Here is a 21,980-nt window from a genome sequence, read left to right on the forward strand (position 1 = left end):
TTTGCTTGGCACTGTATGCTGAGTCCTGGCACCTAGGTCTTTTGACTGGGGGCTTGTGCCTTGGGTCGGACCCGCCGAAGTTCGTCTGGTGCCGTGTGTCAGATTTTGTTGTTGGATTTTTTTTTGTTTTTGTTTTTCCTTTTAAGAGGAAAACTTCCTGAAGCCGCCAAAGACTAAAGCGTGAACATGCGTACCGGTCCTGGTTTTGGGGTGCCTTGTCTTCTCCTTGAGTGTGAGTATGTGTGTGTGAAAAATCGCTTTTGAGAACATTTGGGATAATCGGTAGTTTTGCATGCGACTTCTGTTCGTTTCTTTCTTTTTTTTTAATATATATAGTTATGGTATACGTTTGTTTTTGGCAAGTATAGGCTGTGTGTGTAAGGTTGCATGAGTGGGATAGAGCGGAAGAGAATACATTTTGCGTGGAAGAGAAATATGTATTCTGTGTTTGTGTTGTCGGGTGAACTGGGTTGGGTGTTAGGTTTTAAAACAGTTCTCGACCTCTTCCCTGGGGGGGGGGGATGGGGGGGGGGTCGGGGATGGGGGGGGGGGGGTCGTGTGTGTTGTCGGGTGAACTGGGTTGGGTGTTAGGGTTTAAAACAGTTCTCGACCTCTTCCCTGGGGGTGGGGGGGGGGGGGTCGTGTGTGTTGTCGGGTGAACTGGGTTGGGTGTTAGGGTTTAAAACAGTTCTCGACCTCTTCCCTAGGGGGGTCGTGACATTTTACATACTGAACCGTAGTACTGCTTTACTTATGTTTGTTTAATTGAATATTTGGACGTTAACGGGCATTGCGACGTGGTGTTTGTCTCTGTATCAAAGAATATTGTTCACATACCTTCATAAGGGGCCTAGGCCTGTACATGAATAAACCATCTGGAATCTCTCTCTCTCTCTCTCTCTCGATAAGACGAAAACTAAATGTGCATTTGAAGAAGGCTCGGAGTGAGGGAAAGCGTGTCCATATGGTCTATGACCATCTGTTCACTGAGGGGGAAAGTATTTCCTGGATGCAGAAGGCTCCTTGAGGGAAATGAGATAGGATGTTCAGTTGGCCGGCCTTGCGTTAGTCATAGTTCAGAAACGGCTGTTTTTTGAGAGGGGTACAAACGAAAGATCGTCACAGAAAAATGTTCATGTCCATTCAAACAGACCCCTGGTTACCGCAGGTAAAGCACGTGGGGATTCAGTCGACGAAAGCTTATGCTCGGGTGGAGATGCGCGAACAGAAAATGCAAACTCACCTTCGTGTGAGGTTTCTCGTGCTTCGGTTGTTAAATCACGGAGGAGGAATGACAGGTTGCGTTCCAGTGGGGAGGGGGGTCAAAACACGAATCGCTTTGTAAACAACTCTTTTCCGCTTCCGAACTCACGAGCCCTCTGTCTGTACACAGCACAAGGTCATTTTCCTTCCTTTCTTGGAACGTCAATGGTTTGCGTTCTAAGTTTATGTTCAATGACTTCTTTTCATATGTGTCGTCCTTTGATTTTGTGTTTTTGTCGAAACATTTGAAGAAGATTGTCAAACTGATTTATTTCCTGGGTTCACATTGTATAATAAACCCGCTATTAAATTCACCAGGCAAGGGAGGAAATCAGGTGGTATAGTATGTTTGATGAGAAATGAGTTTTGTCCCTTCATACGCAAATTACGCATAAAATATGAAAATATATGTGCACTCATTATTGATAAACAGTAGTTTGGATGCTTGAAAGACGTTCTTTACATATGTATTTATGTACCACCAGAAGGTTCTCCTTTCTATACTTTTTTTTGATTATGACAATGGTATTTCTGTTCTTGAAAAATGTCTGACTGATCTGATGTTAGAACATAATGTCTATATAATATGTGGTGATCTTAACAGTCGTATCTCAAATATATTTCCTTCAAAACCATTAAATGACAATATTGAATCTTATTACAAAAGTTGTTCGGTGAATTGTAGTCGTTGCTCTCAGGACACACACGTAAATTCTTATGGTAAATTAATGCTGAACATGTGCACTGCATTGGGTCTGACAATACTGAATGGAGCATGTGACGGTGACCAGGATGGTCACTATACATATACAGGTGAAAATGGAAGCAGTGTTAATGATTATTTTATTTTGTCAAATGATTTTTATGAAATGATTGGTGATGTATGTAAACTGTATTGCTGATCGAACTGATTCTGATCATTTTCCCCCTGGAGTACCGTATCCCTTTTTCCAATGTTAACTCATTCAAAAATAATTGTAATGCCATATTAGTGACAGAAAAATGTGTGGAACGATCAGTGTAGCCAAGAATTTCATGATAAATTGAATGAAAAAGTAATTAATGATAAACTGAAAATGACTCTCGATCTCATTGATGTAAATGTAAATGAAGCCTTAGAATTGTTCAATGACTGTATTCGAGAATGTGCAGCTTCTATGAAGAAAAGTATTAGCGTGGATCGTAATAAACAAGAGGGATGGTTTGATGAGAAATGCAGATGTTATTGGAGAAAACTTCGCAGGTTACTGAGAACGTTTCGTAGAACTTCAGAGAAAGATGATGATATTCTGTTTGTAAGGGCTAGGAAAGAATATAAAAATCTTTGTCATAATAAGAAAAGAATTTATAACAAGTGTTTGTTGAATAACTTGATAGCATCTGTCAAAGATCAAAAGGAATTTTGGGAATGTATGAATAAAATTTCATCCAAAAAGAGGCAACCAAAGAATGATATATCCGTTGATAGTTGGTTTAAACATTTCAAAAGCTTATTAGATTCAGGTCACAACAGCAGTGATGATCATAGTCTACCAGAAGTGGAAAATGAATTTATTAATCGACCAATTTCTAAAGAAGTTTTGATTGCACTTAGAAAATTAAAGAATCGTAAAGCTGCAGGTCCTGATGGCATAACTGGCGAATTTTTGAAATCTTCATGTGAACAATTTGTAGTTTTTTTGACAAAATTATTCAATGCTTTATTTGATAAGGGTTTTTTCCCTGAAAATTGGTGTGAATCTATTACTTTACCGATTCATAAGAAAGGTGACATAAATGATACTAATAACTATAGAGGAATTTCATTGTCTGATATCAGTAGTAAAGTGTATAGTACAGTTATCAACCATAGGATTCAGGAGTATGTAGAACATAACATAACAGGTGAACAACAAGCTGGGTTCAAAAGAGGATATTCAACAATCGATCACATGTTTACTCTTATGGCTCTAATTCAGAAACAGTTTTCCCTTAATCGTAAACTTTATGTAGCGTTTATTGAATTTACTATGGCCTATTCTGACAAAACATGGCATAACAGGGAAGCTTTTCAAATGTATTAAGAGTATTTATAGCGTTGTGAAAACAAGAATTAGATGCGGTAACAAACTTACTGATTATATAAATTGTACAAGGGGGGTAAGACAGGGAGATGTTTGTAGTCCTATTTTTTCCTTGTTCATTAATGAATTAGCATTAGAAGTAATTGACCGGGGAAGACATGGTGCGAGATTTACAACTGATTTTATAGAACTATTTATATTATTACTTGCTGATGATATTGTCTTGCTCTCAGAAACAGCTACTGGTCTACAGACGCAATTAAATAACCTGAAAAATTCAGCTACTAACTTGCAATTAAAGTTAATTTGGATAAAAGTAATATAATTGTTTTCAGGAAAGGTGGTTATTTGGCAGCAAGGGAAAGGTGGGTGTATGATGGTGCTGCCATGCCAGTTGTTAATGCTTACAAATATCTTGGAATTGTTTCTACACGTTTGAGTTTTGTAGCTGCATGTAGGGAACTTTCAAGTAGGGCAAAAAATGCATTGTTACATGTTATGAAGAAATTATTTGTACTGAATAACAATTCTCTGGATATCTTTATTAAGATTTTTGATACCCAGATAAAACCCAATATGGTTCAGAATTATGGGGCTTAGATAAGAATGGTACTTTACAATGTGAATCTGTTCACTTATTTGGACTTAAAAGGTTTCTAGGAGTTGAAATGAGAACACCAAACGATTTAGTATACGGTGAGACGAATAGATATCCAATAAATATAAATTCTGCTGTGAGATGTGTTCGATACTGGTTGAAACTATTAAAAATGAACGAAGATAGACTACCACGGAAATCCTATATGTTGTATGATTTAGGTGTTAGAGGAAAAAGAAACTGGGCTTCAAATATACGAACTTGTCTGTGTGAATTGGGATTTGGATATGTATGGGAATATCAAGGAGTCGGTAATGAGAATATGTTTTTGAAATCTTTTCGTCAACGTTTAATAGACTGTAGATGGCAAAACTGGGAAAGTCATGTCCAATCCTGTGATCGATTTTGTTTCTATAGAGTTTATACTTCTATACATTTCGTTAAAAATTATCTTTTGCTTAATATTGACATTTACGATTTGTATTAACACGATTTAGATTTGGTATTTCTGAAATCAATTTGCACAGGTATCGCTATAAAAATGTTAATCATTTAGAGAACTTGTGCCCTTTGTGCAAAGTCAACGGAAGATGTAGTTTTGTTCTGAAGTGTCCAGTATTGCATAATATTCGTGTAAAATTTGTTTCAAAGAAATATTATGAACATCCTTGTTTGTTTAAATTTTGTCTGTTGATGGCATCTAACGACAGTGTTATAAGAAATCTCGCATTGTACTTATATAAAGCTTTTAAGAGAATCGTTGTCCTCGCTCTGTCTCAATGGCCTGCATCTTTCTTTTCAACTTAGTTTGTTGTTGTCACACACTTGGTAATGAGAGAGTTGGTTGTGTGATTGTGTTTGAGAGTTAAGTAAAAGTACGGATAGCATATGATGTGGCAGAGCTATGATTCGAGACATGACAACGGCGTGCAGAGCACTGATGAACTACAACATGATGTGGGCAAGCATGAAGAACTGACATACATTGATGTCAAAAGCAAGGTACTATTACATGCACAACATGTGTGGGCAAGAAGCTACTGATGAACGACAACATTATGTACGGCAGACCTGCGCTTATGTGGGAGTTAGCCATTGACAATGTGCGGCAGAGTGTGAAATGACACATGAGCGGAACCCATGAAACGGAGACAAGATGTAGCAGAGACACGAATGACTACTGCGATGATGTCGGGCAGAGCCATGCGACAATGAGTTGGCAGAGCCACTGACGACACTGATGTCGTGCAGAGCACTGCAGACACTGATGTCGGAGAGCACTGAAGACATGACAAATTGAAGTGTTTGTGGCAGAGCATGAGATATCCGTGGCAAGCCACTGACTGACAAATGCGTCGCAAGACACTGACACATGATTCAACACTGATGTGGGCAGACGACATTCCACTGTGGTCTGGCCATACCCTGATATGAACATGTTGGGAGAGCCACATGAAGGGCAGAGCATGACACACTGAGTCGGCATCACTGACACTATGGTAGTCGACGGATCCACTGATCCTCCTCGATGTCGAGAGCCGTAGGGAGCGTACCATACAGTATGTGAATCCACCTGCTTTGATGTTCGCATTATGAGCCCCTGTATTGATACTGGCTTTTCACCTTTCCCAGTGCCCCCTCAGGCTATCGTCTCTGCATACGCCTGCTGGATGTAGGGTGCTGTGGGTTCTAGAGAGTGTTGACCCTGATTCAATTTCAGCGCTGAAAAATGCATAATGTTTGTGAGATATTTGTGCTGTGCTCACAACTATATCATTTACATAGTTTACTTTCCTTTCTCAGGTGATGAGTCTAAATATCACACACACATACACATATACACATACATAAATATATAATATTGCAATGAAACACACACACACACACACACACACACACACACTGTGCATAATTTACACACATAACTGATATACATGCATTCACCCATTCATGAACACACACACACACACACACACACACCACACACACACACAAACAAACAAACACACACACACACACACACACACACACACACACACACACATGGATCATAGTCAAGACTGAACAAGCAAAACTTTGCCTGAGTGACTGATTCAGTGGTTGACAGTGTAATGTTTCACTAGTAGTTATCAGTGCAGGGATGTGTGCACACTTGTGTGTATTTGTACTGCACAGTTAAAGGTAAAGATTTTTTTAACCATCAAAAAAACCTCATAAACATACCTGTTACTTTCTTGTCATGGGCCTGGAAAGTTTTCAAATGCATGCCTGGTATTCCCATGACAGTGCTGAAGGTTTGAAGAGCAGTGTAGCTGCCTCCCAGTTCATGGCTCAGCATGGTCATCCTGTTGTTTACTTCAAAACCTGTATTCTTTTTGTCATTGAATCCAGTTCGTGGGGATGAGAATTCGCACTTTTCATAACCACAGCCATCGCAGCACATGGCAAGCTTTGCCGCAAAACCAGCTTTCTCCCTCTCTCGCACACTGACTGACAGTCCCGTTTCTCCGCACTCTGGGCAACTCAGGTCACTCATCAGTCTGGTCAGCTGGAAAACGTGTAGCAAAGTCCAGTTCTGGTCTTCCACCTCACCATTATATGCGACAGGGTTCATGATTTCGATCTTTTCTTCTCGACGCACTTTTATCAGAGTCTGATGGCGAAGGTGCAGGTTTCTTCGAAGCCACGCTTTCAGTCGCTGCCGCATCACATTTGGCCCATTTTGCTTTTGCAGCAGCTATCAAGTGCAATCGTCTCTTTCCTTGCTTATGCCGAGGCATGATGAATCCAGGAGATGTCTTAGCTGGCAAAATAATCAACAATTGACGAGAAAAAACACTTTCATGTCAGCATGTTGTTGTTATTGGACGGCCATTTTGGCTTCTCGACGGAGGGAGCCGAGCGTGCCCGAAGGCTGGCTGGGCCCAGCGGAATGAAATCTGATTGGCTGAAATTTCCACTGGTGTCAGTCTCATCAATGAAACTGCACAGTCATAGTACTCTATGCCCTTATTAGGGAAAACTCGGGAAAGTTCGCGCGATACAGTGTGTGTGTAAAATCGCTCGCAGTGTTTTATAGTCCGTTTCAACAACTAAAAGAACCGGGTCTGTGCATTCACAAGATGACGCTGTTTCTGTTGATATGCGATATGATAGGCTTCGGGAAATGAAAGTATACGTTGCTAAGGTGTAAAATCAACACTTTTGGACGATGTTTGAAAAATTCAGACAAAATCAACATCAGGAAGCAACTTTCATTTGCAAATATAACACCTTTTGCGACCGATTTAGTACAAAATATGAAAATGACTATAAAGATTAGATGTTGAAGAAGCAAATTATGCGAAAAAACGAAAATCATAAAAAATCCTGATTTGGTCAAAATTTCACTACCGTGTCTGGCCTTAAGAGAAATGGTATTGTCCTAATTTCTATAGTTTAATTGTATAATCAGTTGAACGCTTATTGCCAGTTACGGTAATGTATGCATATCTTGTTAACGCCCCTCATTCATATGGGGCTATGGCCTTAATGATAAATCATCTGCGTCTGCGTCTCTCTCTCTCGCTCTGTCTCTCTCGCTCTGTCTCTCTCTTTCCTTTTCACTTGTTTGTCTGCTTGTCCACACACTTGGTAATGAGAGAGTTGGGTGGCTGTGCATGTGTGTTTGAGAGGGAGAGAGAAAGACGCTGACAACACTGATGTCGGGCAGAGCTACTGACGACACTGACAACACTGATGACACTAACAACACTGATGTCGGGCAGAGCCACTGATGACACTGACAACACTGATGTCGGGCAGAGCCACTGATGACACTGACAACACTGATGTCGGGCAGAGCTACTGATGACACTGACAACACTGATGTCGGGCAGAGCCACTGATGACACTGACAACACTGATGTCGGGCAGAGCCACTGACGACACTGATGTCGGGCAGAGCCACTGACGACACTGATGTCGGGCAGAGCCACTGATGACACTGACGACACTGATGTCGGGCAGAGCCACTGACGACACTGATGTCGGGCAGAGCCACTGATGACACTGATGTCGGGCAGAGCCACTGATGACACTGATGTCGGGCAGAGCCACTGACGACACTGATGTCGGGCAGAGCCACTGACGACACTGATGTCGGGCAGAGCCACTGACGACACTGATGTCGGGCAGAGCCACTGACGACACTGATGTCGGGCAGAGCCACTGACGACACTGATGTCGGGCAGAGCCACTGACGACACTGATGTCGGGCAGAGCCACTGACGACACTGATGTCGGGCAGAGCCACTGACGACACTGACGTCGGGCAGAGCCACTGATGACACTGACAACACTGATGTCGGGCAGAGCCACTGACGACACTGATGTCGGGCAGAGCCACTGACGACACTGATGTCGGGCAGAGCCACTGATGACACTGATGTCGGGCAGAGCCACTGATGACGGGCAGAGCCACTGATGACACTGATGTCGGGCAGAGCCACTGACAACACTGATGTCGGGCAGAGCCACTGACACCAACAACACTGACGTTACTGATGACACCAACACACTGACGTTACTGATGTCGGGCAGGGTTGCTGATGCTGCTGTCAGCCCTCAGTCTGCTGTGTGTCACCTGCTGTCGTGCCCCCGGCTCGCCCCCCGTCGGCTATCTGCCCCCAACCCCCGACATCCACGTGGAGGTCCGGCTGGACGGAGAGGAGGAGGAGGGTGGGGATGTGCTGTAGGGATGAGTGTGGAGAGCTGGACCAGTCAGCCAGGATTAACCCCCTTTGACTGCTCAAATCGGCGGCATTGTGATCCGCCTCTTCGTCACTCATCTTCGCTGCAGTCTTTCAAATCGAGCCTGAAGCCCACCTTTCCCCCGTCCAGATTAATTCTCAACAGCTCACCCGTTTCCAGTATGAACTAAAATGACTATTCAGTATTTGTGAGTTTTGATAGTTTCAGGATTTGGTGCTGGTATTTTTGATTGTGTACTATTTACGATTGTATTCTGTGACTTAGACGGAAAGGAGTAAAGAAGTGGAATGCATGTGAATATTATTAGTGTAAAAAAAAAGAAAGTATTCATGTTATGTATCAGAGGAAGTATATTATAAGAATAGGTCTAAAGAGATTGTGTGTATTGAATGAGGTGTCATGGGAAGGTATGTATATGCATATCAACAATGTAAATATAAATGACATAACACATCAAAGGAGGATACCAACTGGAGTTTATTCATTGCTTAGAATGTTTTCGGAAATTTTAATCATTCAAAATCTTTTCAGTGGCTAATGAAATATTGGAAGAAAAGTCATCAACTACATCTTATGCTCGGACAATGAATGAGTAGATGACTTAGTTATTTGCTTACCGCATATACATTTGATATTTGTAGAACAAGTACGAAAGGCATTTAAAAGAATTCTATACATTAGACTTGTAATTTGTCTTGAATGTGCTGCTGGTGTCAAATTTAGAAAATGTTTGGATCAGCTGCATTTTTGTGTTTACACAACATTGGTAATATTGATTATTCGAATCTATAATTTCTTAAATCGATTTCTAGATACATTTTCTATACAACTAATGCATTCATGTAGATCTAACTGGATGTCAAGTTGTATTGCGCCTTCGAAATTACGTGCCGCTCTTCTAGCTGCTTGGTCTACCCACTCATTTGAAGATATTCCACAGTGCGAAGGTACCCAACAGAAACTCGGACGTCCGGTGAAGATCGGCTGCCGTCCCTGAGAGCTTGGTGTTGAGGTCAGCACCCCCAGGCCAGGACTGCTGCCGCATCTTCTCATACAGTCTTGGAGAATATGGGATGGGATGTGGCTGCCAATCCTCTTCAGGTGTGCTCGGAGGCCGCAGTGCCAAGGCGGTAAATGGTAGTCTGGTGTCTCCAGTGTCGTGATGGGATCTTGGTGTGCCTGGTAGCCTCCGTTCAGGGTGACCCAGCCTCTTCGGAATCTGCTGCGGAGGAGAGTTTGCTTCCTCATGTGGCAGGAATGGCTGGCTGTGTGAGCTGGCTTCCTTCCTTAGCGAGGTGGTCTGGACGCTCGTTGCCTGGGAGGCCTACATGTGCAGGCACCCACTGGAAGGTCGTTTGGGTAAGGGTTGCGAGGGAGGCCTTAAGGGACTGGACCAGGATCAGGGGAGTCAAGGGCCTGGAGTGTGGACATGGAGTCGGTGAAGATGGAGATGCTGCCAAGGGGCTTTCCACAGGAGGAGAGGAATTCTGCTGCTGTTTTAATGGCCAGGACTTCAGCTCTGAAATTGGAGCAGAGCTTTCCTCCAGGGAGTGCGATGCTGCTGTGCTCTCCATCGGGAAATCTGACGTAGACACCACTGCCTCCGTTGTGTGTGGCTTCCTCCGCTGATCCGTCCGTGTATACATGGGTCCAGGAGCTGGCTGGGTAGGACTCCTCTATCATGGCCAGAGTCAGTATCTTGAGAGTGGCTGGTTGCTGGTCTTTGGTGGTGATGCCAGGAACTCTGAGGCTGATGGTGGCCTCTATCTCTTGGTCAAGCCTCCAGTCAGGCAAGGTCAGTGCAAGACTCCCCTTTTGCCGCCAGAACATCGCTGTGCTGTGCTCCGAGTGCTTTATACTGGTGGTTGAGGCTCTGACGTTTGAGACGGTTCTTGGTGGGCTGCTCCAGTCTGTGGTGTAGGTGATGTGAGGGCAGTCTTCTGAGCTTCTCTCCCTGCATCAGGACTTTCAGGTTGCGTCTTCTCTCCAGGGGCTCAACGTTAGCAGTTTTCTCCATGTCATGGATCGGCGTGGACCTCATGGCTCCAAGTATGAGGCGTAGTCCCATATTTTGGACTTTGTCGAGCCGGGTCTTGGAGGCTGTGCCCCACGAGGTTGAGGCGTACTCCATGGTGGGTCTGACTGCTCCCATGTAGACCCTGGCGAGAAGCCTGCTGTCTGCTCCCCAAGTCGTCCCGGCCAGCTTCTTCAGCAGGGCTAGCTTGCGGATGCCTCTCCTTTCCATCTCCTCAATCTGGGGCCTCCAGGTCAGGCGGGTGTCCAACCTGACACCAAGGAAATGTTGGTATATTCGTCTGGGGCAAGACCTGTCCCTGGAGCTTCAGCTTGACTTGCTCGTTGGCGGTGGAGAGAGAAGTGTTGCGTTGGTTTTTGTGGTGTTAAGCTCAAGACCCCAGTCTTCTGTCCATGTAGCGATATTGCTGACGACTTCCTGAAGCCGGTAGAGGCCGTGCTGGTGTGTTCAGCAGATGTCCATACTGCCAGGTCGTCTGCGTGCAGACTGTTGGAGACGTGCTTCGTGATGATGTCTCTGATGTCGTTGATATACAACAGGAACAGTGTTGGGGAAAGCACTCCTCCCTGGGGGACACCCTCACGCAGCTTGACCCTTCTGCTGTGGAAGCGCAGTCCTGCCAAAGAGGAAGTGTTGGATCCACATGTACATCTTGCTACGTACGAGAAGTTTCAGGATGAGGCCCTCCTTCCACACTTTGTCAAACGCTCTCGACAGGTCAGAAAACACGGCCAGTGTCTTCTCCTGAAAAGAGTTTTTCGATGTCCTGGACATAAGTATGGCTTTAAGTTCAACTGTGAATATGGAATATTGTCTACCAATATAGTATTTTTCTATTCCAAATGAAGGAATTACAAAAGCCGCTCCAGAATTACCATCTTCTAGAACAGATCCGTGTGTGTATTATGTGGGGGGTGGATGAATAGTTTTCATTGATGTTTGGTATTTTTGTTCAATTTTTCCTCTAATATATTTTCATGTGTGTTCTGTTTGAAAACGCCAAGGGCTTATTTTCAAGATCAGGCGTAAATACTTATTATTATAAGTGGAATTTTGTTCAGTGTCCCGCTATACACATGGTAGTGATTGTAGAAGTCTGGCATGGGTCTGAAATGTACTACTTTTTTTTCTGTGGACTTTTCAATGGCGTCACTGGCTTTGCTGAAGGGATGATAGCAAGGCAGAGGTCTACAAGGATGGAGGCAGTGTGCTGACTGAGAAGCTCCATCAGCTGTACTCACTCATGTGTAAAGAAGAGACGATCCCCCAGGATTTCAAAGATGCATCTATCATTCACTTGTACAAGCGAAAGGGGAACCGGCAAGCCGTGATAACCATCGGACCATTTCCTTGCTCTACATCGCAGGCAAGATATTTGCCAGGATCCTACTAAACCGCCTCACAGCACACCTTGACCAAGGTCATTTGCCCGAGAGCCAATGTGGATTCCGGAAAGAGCGCGGAACCACCGACATGGTGTTTGCTGCAAGAGAAATGTCAGGAGCAAAATGCTGATCTGTTCTCCACCTCTGTCGACCTCACCAAGGCCTTCGACACCGTGAGTAGAGAGGGACTGTGGAAGATCATGGCCAAGTACGGATGCCCTCGGAAATTTAGTTCCTTGGTCAGCCAATTCCATGAAGGCATGCAGGCTCGAGTCCAGGACAATGGCGAAACATCTGCTCCTTTTGCTGTCACAAATGGTGTCGAGCAAGGCTGCGTCCTGGCTCCAACGCTGTTCAGCCTCATGTTCTCTGCAATACTTACTGATGCCTTCAGAGATGACGATGTTGGAATCGGCCTATAGTATCGAACAGATGGCAAGCTGTTTAACCTCAGAAGGCTTCAAGCAAAAACGAAGGTCATGACAGACATCAGAGACTTTTTGTTTGCTGATGATTGTGCCCTCAACGCTGAGATCTGAAGCTGACATGCAACTCGGCGTTGACAAGTTTGCCACTGCCAGCAGGAACTTCGGCCTTTCCATCAGCACGAGGAAAACTGAAGTTCTCCATCAGCCAGCCCCAGGGAAACCCTACGTTGAGCCCAACATCACAGTCAACGGTCAGAGACTCAGTGCGGTGGAGCGGTTCACATACCTTGGCAGCATACTGTCACGAAATGTGACAGTCGACGATGAAGTGAACGTCAGGATTGCAAGAGCAACTTTTGGTAGACTCAACGCAAATGTCTGGAACAGAAGAGGCATTAGTCTTGAGACCAAGCTAAAGGTCTACAGAGCAGTAGTTCTCCCCACACTACTGTACACCTGCGAAACTTGGACAGTGTACCAACGACATGCCAAGAAGCTGAACCACTTCCACACAACATACCTCAGGAAGCTACTGAACATCAAGTGGCAAGACAGGACCCCAGACACAGAGGTGCTCGCAAAAGCCACCCTTCCCAGCATCTTCACCATCCTGATGAAGTCCCAGCGAAGCTGGACACGTGGCGCGCATGCCAGACCATCGGCTGCCCAAAAGGCTCTTCTATGGCGAGCTGCAACAAGGGAAGAGATCACACGGAGGTCAGAAGAAGCGCTTCAGAGATACTCTGAAAGCGTTTGATATCAACCCCGACTCCTGGAGGAATCTGCAGTGGACCGTGACAAATGGCGCGCTGCTGTTCAGAAGAGGCAGGCCAGAAAGTCGCGGGCAAACAAGCTCCCTGACAATGGTATGCCTGTCTTTGCCCCAACTGCCAGCGAACATTTCGTGCGCAGACTGGACTATTCAGCCATCTGCGCATTCAGATAGATTCATGAGCATCCTCCCCCATCACCCAGCTGGATGACAAAGATGGTCATCATCGATCTCGATGGACACACCACCACCATCAACACTATCATTATCAGAATGCTACATGGGTATCCATTACCATGTCATCGTTATAACTATTATCAACACTATCATCAGAATGCTACACTGATGGGTATCCATCATCATGTCATCGTTATAACTATTATCAACACTATCATTATCATGATTATTATTATTCAGCAAATGAAAATGGGTAAAACGTTTACATCTGTTGAAAACTACCTCTGAGAGAGAAATGTTATTGCATATCGCAAGCAAATGAATACATTAGTGTAAGCACTATGTATATAGTTGAAAACTAAACGGAATGAACAAGGACCATTGAAGAAAAAAAAAGGTAATGAAAAGAAAATACAAATGAAAGAAAGGGGAAAAGAATGTGTGTGTGTGTGTGTGACGCGTGCTAAAGCGGACGTGCACCCTCCAAGATACCCCACTACAGACGCCACAACACAAGCCCACACAGAAACGAAATTATCTAATGATTTGTGTGTATATGTTTATAGATGTAAAAAAAAAAAAAATTAATAAGAGCATACAAAAAACCACCAAAAAAAACAACAAAAACGCCAGCTGGCGGACGGAAGACAGGCCCCAGTATGGAAACGCTCTCAGCGGCTCCGAGAGGCGGGTGGTCTAGAGCGACGTGACGTTACCCCACGATTAGAACGGAGGCACAACACCTCAAGACGCGCGCCAGGCAACTGGAGAAACGGCTGACAGGACAACAACAAAAGTCACCCACTGGCCACCGCACAGTGTTCTGTAAACGAACAACGGGTGCTAACATCGAAACACAGATGAACAGTTCCACTGGCGGACATAAAGTCGTTTACAGAGGAGAAAAAAACAACGAAAAAAACCACCAGCCGCTAAGCGGTGGTTCTACCACCGTCCTTCTCCAAGGACTGACTCCCTTCGAGTGAAGGGAGGGACAAACTGGCGAGGAGCATTTGAAGCACTAGAACTCCGCTCACTCTGTTCACTCCTTCCTATATATTTTTTTCCGTTCAATTGCACGAGACACAAACCCTAGAAAACATAACACGATCTCTCTCTCTCTACGCTCGAACGCAAGGGGAACACGCACGATGGAAAACATCGTGCATGCGCATACGAAACACACCCGCCTCTAAAAAAATAATCCAGCGACCCACCAGCCCTCCATAAAAAGAAAAAACAGCGGAACCATTATGTCGTCCGTGACAATACCCCCCTCTCAAGATTAAAACCTTGGTTTAAATCAAAACAAATAAGTCACGGACCGATAATGTACAGCAGCTACCTATATACATAGAAGAGTACTCAGCATAATCCTACTTGCCTTGTAAGTACCCGAGAAACCTAGCAGCAACCCCGCCTCCTCCAGGAATGGACTGGGCAGAAAACCTGACCGGCGGTAGCTGGTGTGCCTGTTGAGTAACCGAGCTGCTTGGCGATACTACCCTTGATCAGCTCAACTGTACGTCTCTCAACACGTGTAACTGGCTTCCTGCTTAGGTATGCTCTGGGAACTATTTTCTTTACACTGCGTTGGCATTGGGGACATGACTGGCAGTACTGTGCAATGTCTGCACACATTCCTGGCCAGTAGAATGAAGCAAATACACGTTCCATTGTCTTCTTGGTCCCGAGATGCCCTGACATCGGACTATCGTGACCTAGCGTCATAACTGCCTTCCTTAGAGTCTGAGGGACACAAACCTGGTCGATGACCTCATGACGACCCTCGAACTTCCGCAACAAGACACCCTCCATCCTACAGTATGACACTTTTCCTCCCCTGGTCTGGTGGCTGACACTGGGTACATGACTCACGTGCTGCCGCTAGAGAGGGGTCACACTCTTGTAACCTGATCAGATCAGCACGGGATGTCCCCATCATTTGCTCTTTTATGGAGAGGGCCTCTGGGACCGACCCCTCCCTCCTTGCCTGCACCCTGGTCTTTACTGCACCTACAGGCAATGGGTTGGCGCATACTGGTACATGTTCTAGCTCCTCACTGCCTTCCCGCTGAGCCAAGTTGCCAATGAGGACCTCTTCTACCGGCCGCTTCATAACCAGAACCCGAATCCTCCCACAAATGAAAGGGGAAGCAATGCCTACAACAGCCACTGGCAACAAATTCCGGCACCTCGACTCGGCCAACACGACTGGCATCGTATCACCTGTGTATGCATCAGCAGGCACCAGGCGCTCTGCCACCACTGTGTAGCCTGCTCCTGTGTCACGCAGGCCATTTGCAGGCATTCCCTGATAGTGACAATGCAGCGTGGAGTGTATGGCTTCCGTGCACAGGGGACACAGTCTGTGGAGCTCCCTGGGGAACCTGCACAGGACAAGCCACTGCCGCCGTGACCTGTGACTGCGGACAGTGGGAGGTAGACTAAAAACATCTTGGTAAAAGTCGACTTACTTGGGACAAAAGAGGCCACGTATCGAGCCACAAGCTCTTCTTCAGGCAAATGAAATGAGTGAGTGACAGACAGGTACAGACAGAGAGGGAGAGAGAATAAAGTTCAGGAAAGGAAAGTGATGAGAAGTCACAGGAAAGGACACAAAGCAGGGTGAGTAGAACTGTCAGTGTGAATGTATGAGGGAAAGAAAGGCTTCTGAAAGGGAAGGGTGAGGGAAGATGGGCAGGGGGTGAGAGGGCAGGAGTGGGGGAAGGGGGTGGAAGAGACTGTTAGTGTTAGGGACATATTAACAAGGAAGTAAAATAATAAGTGGAAAAAAAAAATTAATAAAAAAAAATAAAATATAAATTAAAATTTAAAAAAATTAAATAAAAAATATATATAAAAGAATTACACACACACATATATATATATAATTGAAAAAATAAAAACAGAAATAAATAATGATAAATAGATAAATAAATATAAACAAAAGTAAATAAATAAATTAAAACAACAGCAAAACAACAACCACACACACATACATACACACAAACACACACACACACACACAAAAACAAAAAAACACACAAACACACAGATACAGAGGAAAACAAAACAAACCACACACACACTCAGAGGAATATATAAATAGATAAATACAATGAAATACAATAAAATAATAAAGAATATATACAAAAAACGGGATGAGTGGTGGTGGATAAATAGAGGAAAAGAGAAAGAGGGCAAGGATCAGAAAGGGGTTAAAGAATGCCTGGAAGACCGCTGCCATCACTCTTTGGTGTTGAGTCCAGCTGGGGCAAGGGTACCAAGGCGGGCAATCACGGTGGACTCCATGAAGCGCCGGTACAGGCCAGTGGACTGGTTCTGCCAGACAGCAGCGATCCTCGCATGGGCAAAACTGAAGGGGGCTGTTGAAATGGGTGCCCACTGGGTCACTACAGCCAAGGCGCATGGAGCGCAGGTGTTCAGTGAAGCGCTCGTTCAGGCTGCGGTAGGTTTCACCAGTGTACTTTTTGGCACAAAGGATGCAAGTGAGGATATACACTAGGTTCTCGGACTAGCAGTCGAAGTGCGCCCTGACTGAATTCCCAGTGGGACCCGTGAGGGTGGTGGAAGTATCCACGAAGGGGCATGTTTTGCACCCCTTCCGGCCACAGGGACTGGTACCAGGAGGGAGAGGGGGCCCAGATCTACAAACAGCAGCTCGCACCAAGTGATCCCTTAGGTTGGTGTCTCTCTTGAAGGCAATGAAGGGTGGGCGGGGAAATATCTCACTCAAGCGGGTGTCAGACTGAAGAAGGTGGAAATTGTTGAGAAGGATGCTGCGTACAGGGAGGTTGTGGGGGTGAAAGGTCAGGACAGCTGCAATACGCTCATCCTTTTCTGTGTGTTCTCGGGGCATCAGTGCCTGGGAACGGGGGATGGCACGGGCCTTATCAAGGCCTCTCTGGATCAAGGCCTCAGGGTACTGTCTGGCTAGAAAAAAGCCAACCATCCTCTCAGCCTGATGTTCAAAATCCAGCTCATCACTACAGATGCGTCGAGCCGAAGGAACTGGGAGAAGGGAATGCTGTTTTTGCAGGCCTGGGGGTGACTGGAGGAGTACAAGAGGTACGAATGTGAGTCAGTCTCCTTATAGAAGACACTTGTGGTCAGAAGATTGCAGGTGGGTTGGATGGTGACAAGGATGTCCAAGAACGGGACGGAGGAGTTGGAGATGGTGTGGGTAAATTTTAAGGCAGGGTGAAAGTTTGACATGAAGTCGATGAAGGCCTGGAGGGAATCTACGGGGCCGGTGGCTATGCCAAGGCAGTCATCGATGAAGCGCTTGTAGAAGGCTGGTCTGATACCTTTGTACTGTCTGAGGCCTGCTCCTCAATGAAGCCCACAAACAGGCAAAGCTGGGACCCATTTTAGTGCCCATGGCAACGCCGCTCTGCTGCTGGAAGTGGTCCTGGTCGAAAGAGGAGTTGAGGGTCAGGACAAGTTCAGTCAAACGCAGGATGGTAGGAAAATGGAGGCGGAGAGAGCTCTTGGGTAGAAAGTGTTTGACAGCCAGCATGCCTTCCTGATGGGGGATGTTTGTGTAAAGAGACACAATGTCCATGGTAAACACGTGCCTCTCAGTGCAGTCAGCAGGGAAGGAGAAGTCGTTCAGGAGGTTCAGGGTGAGATTGGTGTCCTTCACGTAGGCTGGAACACTGAGTCGAGGAAAGCGGAAATAAGGGCAGTGGGGCAAGCACAGGCCGAAACGATAGGTCGTCCAGGATTGTTGACCTTGTGTATTTTGGGGAGGAGGTAAAGGAGGGACTCACGAGTCTCCATGATAGCGTGGTAGGCTTCAAACGGAAGATGACTTATCAACTGCGGTCTTGATGGTCTTACGGATGAGCGCATTGTCAGCCTTGGTGGTGTCTCTGGCAATAGGGCCGTAGAAGGTGGTGTTGGACAGCTGAGACCTGGCTTCTTGGAGGTAGAGGTCTCTGCGCCACACGACCACTGCACCACCCTTGTCAGCAGGTTTGATGACGATGTCTCTTCTGTCCTTCAGCTCCTGCAGGGCTTTCTCCTCACCAGGGGTCAAGTTGGATCGTCGTAGAGGCTTAGGCTGCAGCTGGTTGATCTGCCTCATGCAAGTGTCAATATAAAAATCCAAGGCAGGAAAGGCACCTGGTTTAGGGGTCCAAGAGCTAGGGGGTCTAGAAAAGAGACTGGCGATGTCTGTATCCTCTGTCGATGGAGGAGCTGGCAGAGAGGCCTGGGCAAAATGGGCAGCCAGGCGCAGCCTCCTGAAGAAGCGCTGGCACAGGAACAGGGTGCAGGCCCGGTTGGTAGTGGGCTTGAGTGGCACGAACTTCAGGCCCCTGGCCAACACTTTACGCTGGTCTTCAGGCAACTCCAGATCAGCTGGGATGGTCACTACCAAGTGGGGATCAAAAGAGGGAGGGGCACTGTTGGAGGTGAGCATAGGGTTAGGGAGCAAAGCCTCAAATTTCTTCTTTTTGGTGGCCGACATGGAGGTGTACAGCTGTTGGTTGGCGATACGAGTGGTGCGGATTATAAATTTAGAGGTGGAAGGTTCTAGAAGGTTGAAAAGTTGACGCCGTAAATGCTGGATCCTTCGGGTGATGAGGACAGAACGACGAGTATACGTTAAAATTGTCTGTTCCATGAGTCGAAGGCCAGTGGAGCGAAGGAGACGGTGGGTGGCAGAAACAAGGCCAGGGTGGCCAGAAGGGGGACTGAACTTCAACTGAAAACCTTTGGGCAGGAGGTGTCTTCTGTGACACTGCTGCATAAAATGGATGTGATTAGTTAGTCTAGTCTTATCAAGGGTGCTGCGCAGGTACAGGACACCAAGGGACTGGGGGATGGAGGGCAGGGTCCAAAGCAGTGCCAAAGCAGGCAGAATCCACAGGCATGTTGGGCACAAGGTAAAAGTTAAGATAAAAGCACAGTAAAATAAAATAAAATGAAATGGGGTAGAGTAAAACAGAGTCGCAGAGTACAACAGGGACGCAGTCCGATGATAAAATGCTTTGTAGGCAATAAAAGGGTTGTGACTGCACGGTGTCGACGTAAAACAGTGGGAGGTAGACTAAAAAAATCTTGGTAAAAGTCGACTTACTTGGGACAAAAGAGGCCACGTATCGAGCCACAAGCTCTTCTTCAGGCAAATGAAATGAGTGAGTGACAGACAGAAAGGTACAGACAGAGAGGGAGAGAGAGTAAAGTTCAGGAAAGGAAAGTGATGAGAAGTCACAGGAAAGGACACAAAGCAGGGTGAGTAGAACTGTCAGTGTGAATGTATGAGGGAAAGGGTTCTGAAAGGGAAGGGTGAGGGAAGATGGACAGGGGGTGAGAGGGCAGGAGTGGGGGAAGGGGGTGGAAGAGACTGTTAGTGTTAGGGACATATTAACAAGGAAATGCCCTTCCTTCTTACAATTAAAACATGATAAATGACCTAGGTTGCCCCTGACTAACCGGGGTCAAACCTTGCTCACTCTGCTCTATGTTGGTCTTAACTGTATTTGTTGGCAAGGACGCAGTGTGCCGTGTCTGCAATGGCCGCTCTTGAGCGCCCCGCTCATGTTTAGCCTCCCGGCTCATTCGTTTGGCCTCGGCCAACACAGTGGCCTCCTTAGCCAAGTCAGCGTTCTTTGGACTGACCTTCCTTACCTCCATTATCAACTCTGGAGACAGAATATTGTAGAGCTGCTCCTGCATGAACAGATCTTTCACCTCCTCAACATTATTTTCATCCTTGCCAGCAGCTACGCACCACAGAGAGAAACAAGCGCGCATCCTAATGAGAAGCTGTTCAAATGTTTCAGCAGCATCCTTCCTCAGTGCCCGGAATTTCTTCCTGTAAGCGTCGGCATCCATACGGAAATGCCTAAGCAGAGCCGCTTTTACCTTAGCATAGCTGGTGAGATCAGCCAGATCCAGTCGCAACACTGCCTCCCTAGCCTTGCCCCTCAACAGCGCTACAAGTCTGGTAGGCCACGACGACTCTCTCCAGTGACATAGGGTAGCCACTCGCTCAAAGTGTGATAGATAAGCGTCTACGTCGTCCTTATCACCCAGAGGATCTAAGTTAATATTCCTGTTCTCGCTGGCTTCTGCCTCTCTCCCCCGAAGTTTAAGCTCTTCTCTTCTGAAAGCCTGTTCCTCTTCGTCTTTACACTGGAGTCTGAGTTCCTCCCTCTCTCTAAACACCCTTCCCTCATCTTTCTCTTGGCGCTTCAATTGTAATTCCTCTTTCCTGAGTCTCAACTCTTCTTTACACTCGAGTCTAAGCTCCTCCCTCTCTCCCTTCACAGAATCTGTTATGAATCTGGAGATGGCCTCTCCAGTCAAGCCTAACTTACTGGCGATTGCAGCATACTTCTCATAAACCGATTGTTCTTCCGCTATCTCCCCCTTCACCTCCTCGCTCACCTTTGGTCTATCCAGGTCATCTCTGACCCAACGTGCCAGCTCGTCAGTCTGCTCGGGAGTCCTCACAGGAGTGCCTGGCGTATCTTGCCTCGCAGGCTGTTTACGCGGTGGCATGATCCCAGTGTCGAACCCAACGAAACTGTCACTAATAACTGAACCCTCAACCACCGGAGACAACCCTTCAGACCAATGACGCGTTAACCGTAGAGCGCTCAAAACCAACAATGATTATCAGCTGCCTACAATGCATCCAAACATGTACACTTTGAATCCCTGCGCATACAGACCAACATCAGCTACCTGAAGCGCTTACCAGTGCAGCAATATCACTGTAGGGTAACATGAACCATTTTGAAGACAATCACATACAACACCACAAGACACCCTACCACCTGTCCCCCTAACCTAACCCAGCTAAGACGGATCCCAACACGACCTAGCTAAAAAAGTACCCCGCATCTCCATTTGTCACGCGTGCTAAAGCGGACGTGCACCCTCCCCAAGATAGCCCACTACAGACGCCACAACAAGCCCACACAGAAACGAAATTATGCAATGCATTTAATGATTGTGTGTATATGTCTGTAGATGTATGTAAATTCTCTTTTTTTTAAATTAAGAGCATACAAAAAAACAACAACAACAACAACAACAACCCCCCCCCCCCCCCAAAAAAAAAAAAAAAAAAAAAAACGGCAGCAGAACCACAGCTTTAGTCTTGTCACATTTCTACCACAAGGGCACTGGTAAATGAGATGTCAAAGCACCATCACTATAAGCACAGGATGGTCTTTTGTTTTCCACGATAAAAAAAAATATTATTGAACACATGAACATAGGAGCGTTGCTGACGCTGGCGGACGGAAGACAGGCCCAGAGTATGGAAAACGTCAGCGGATCCGTCGCCGGCTCCGAGAGGTGGGTGGTCTAGAGCGACGTGACGTTGCCCCACGATTAGAACGGAGGCACACCACCTCAAGACGCGCGCCAGGCAACTGGAGAAACGGCTGACAGGACAACAACAAAAGTCACCCACTGGCCACCGCACAGTGTTCTGTAAACGAACAACGGGTGTTAACATCGAA

General features: G+C 46.1%; 1 protein-coding gene across 6 annotated transcripts in view; it reads left to right on the forward strand.

Moving 5' to 3' along the window:
• Positions 1–21,980, forward strand: part of LOC143288955 (monocarboxylate transporter 14-like) — a 48,424-nt gene that overhangs the window by 21,888 nt on the left and 4,556 nt on the right. For 5 of the 6 annotated variants that reach the window (XM_076597645.1, XM_076597646.1, XM_076597648.1 and 2 more), the window contains one exon: positions 8,506–8,957. The exons of the other annotated variant lie outside the window; for it this stretch is intronic. In XM_076597645.1, the coding sequence (XP_076453760.1) occupies positions 8,506–8,660 (155 nt within the window). In that variant the 3' untranslated portion in view covers positions 8,661–8,957. Of the gene's footprint in view, positions 1–8,505; positions 8,958–21,980 lie in introns of those variants that run through there. 6 annotated transcript variants of the gene reach the window in all.

The sequence above is a fragment of the Babylonia areolata genome, chromosome 13, assembly GCF_041734735.1.
Source record: "Babylonia areolata isolate BAREFJ2019XMU chromosome 13, ASM4173473v1, whole genome shotgun sequence".
Lineage (NCBI taxonomy): Eukaryota > Metazoa > Mollusca > Gastropoda > Neogastropoda > Buccinidae > Babylonia > Babylonia areolata.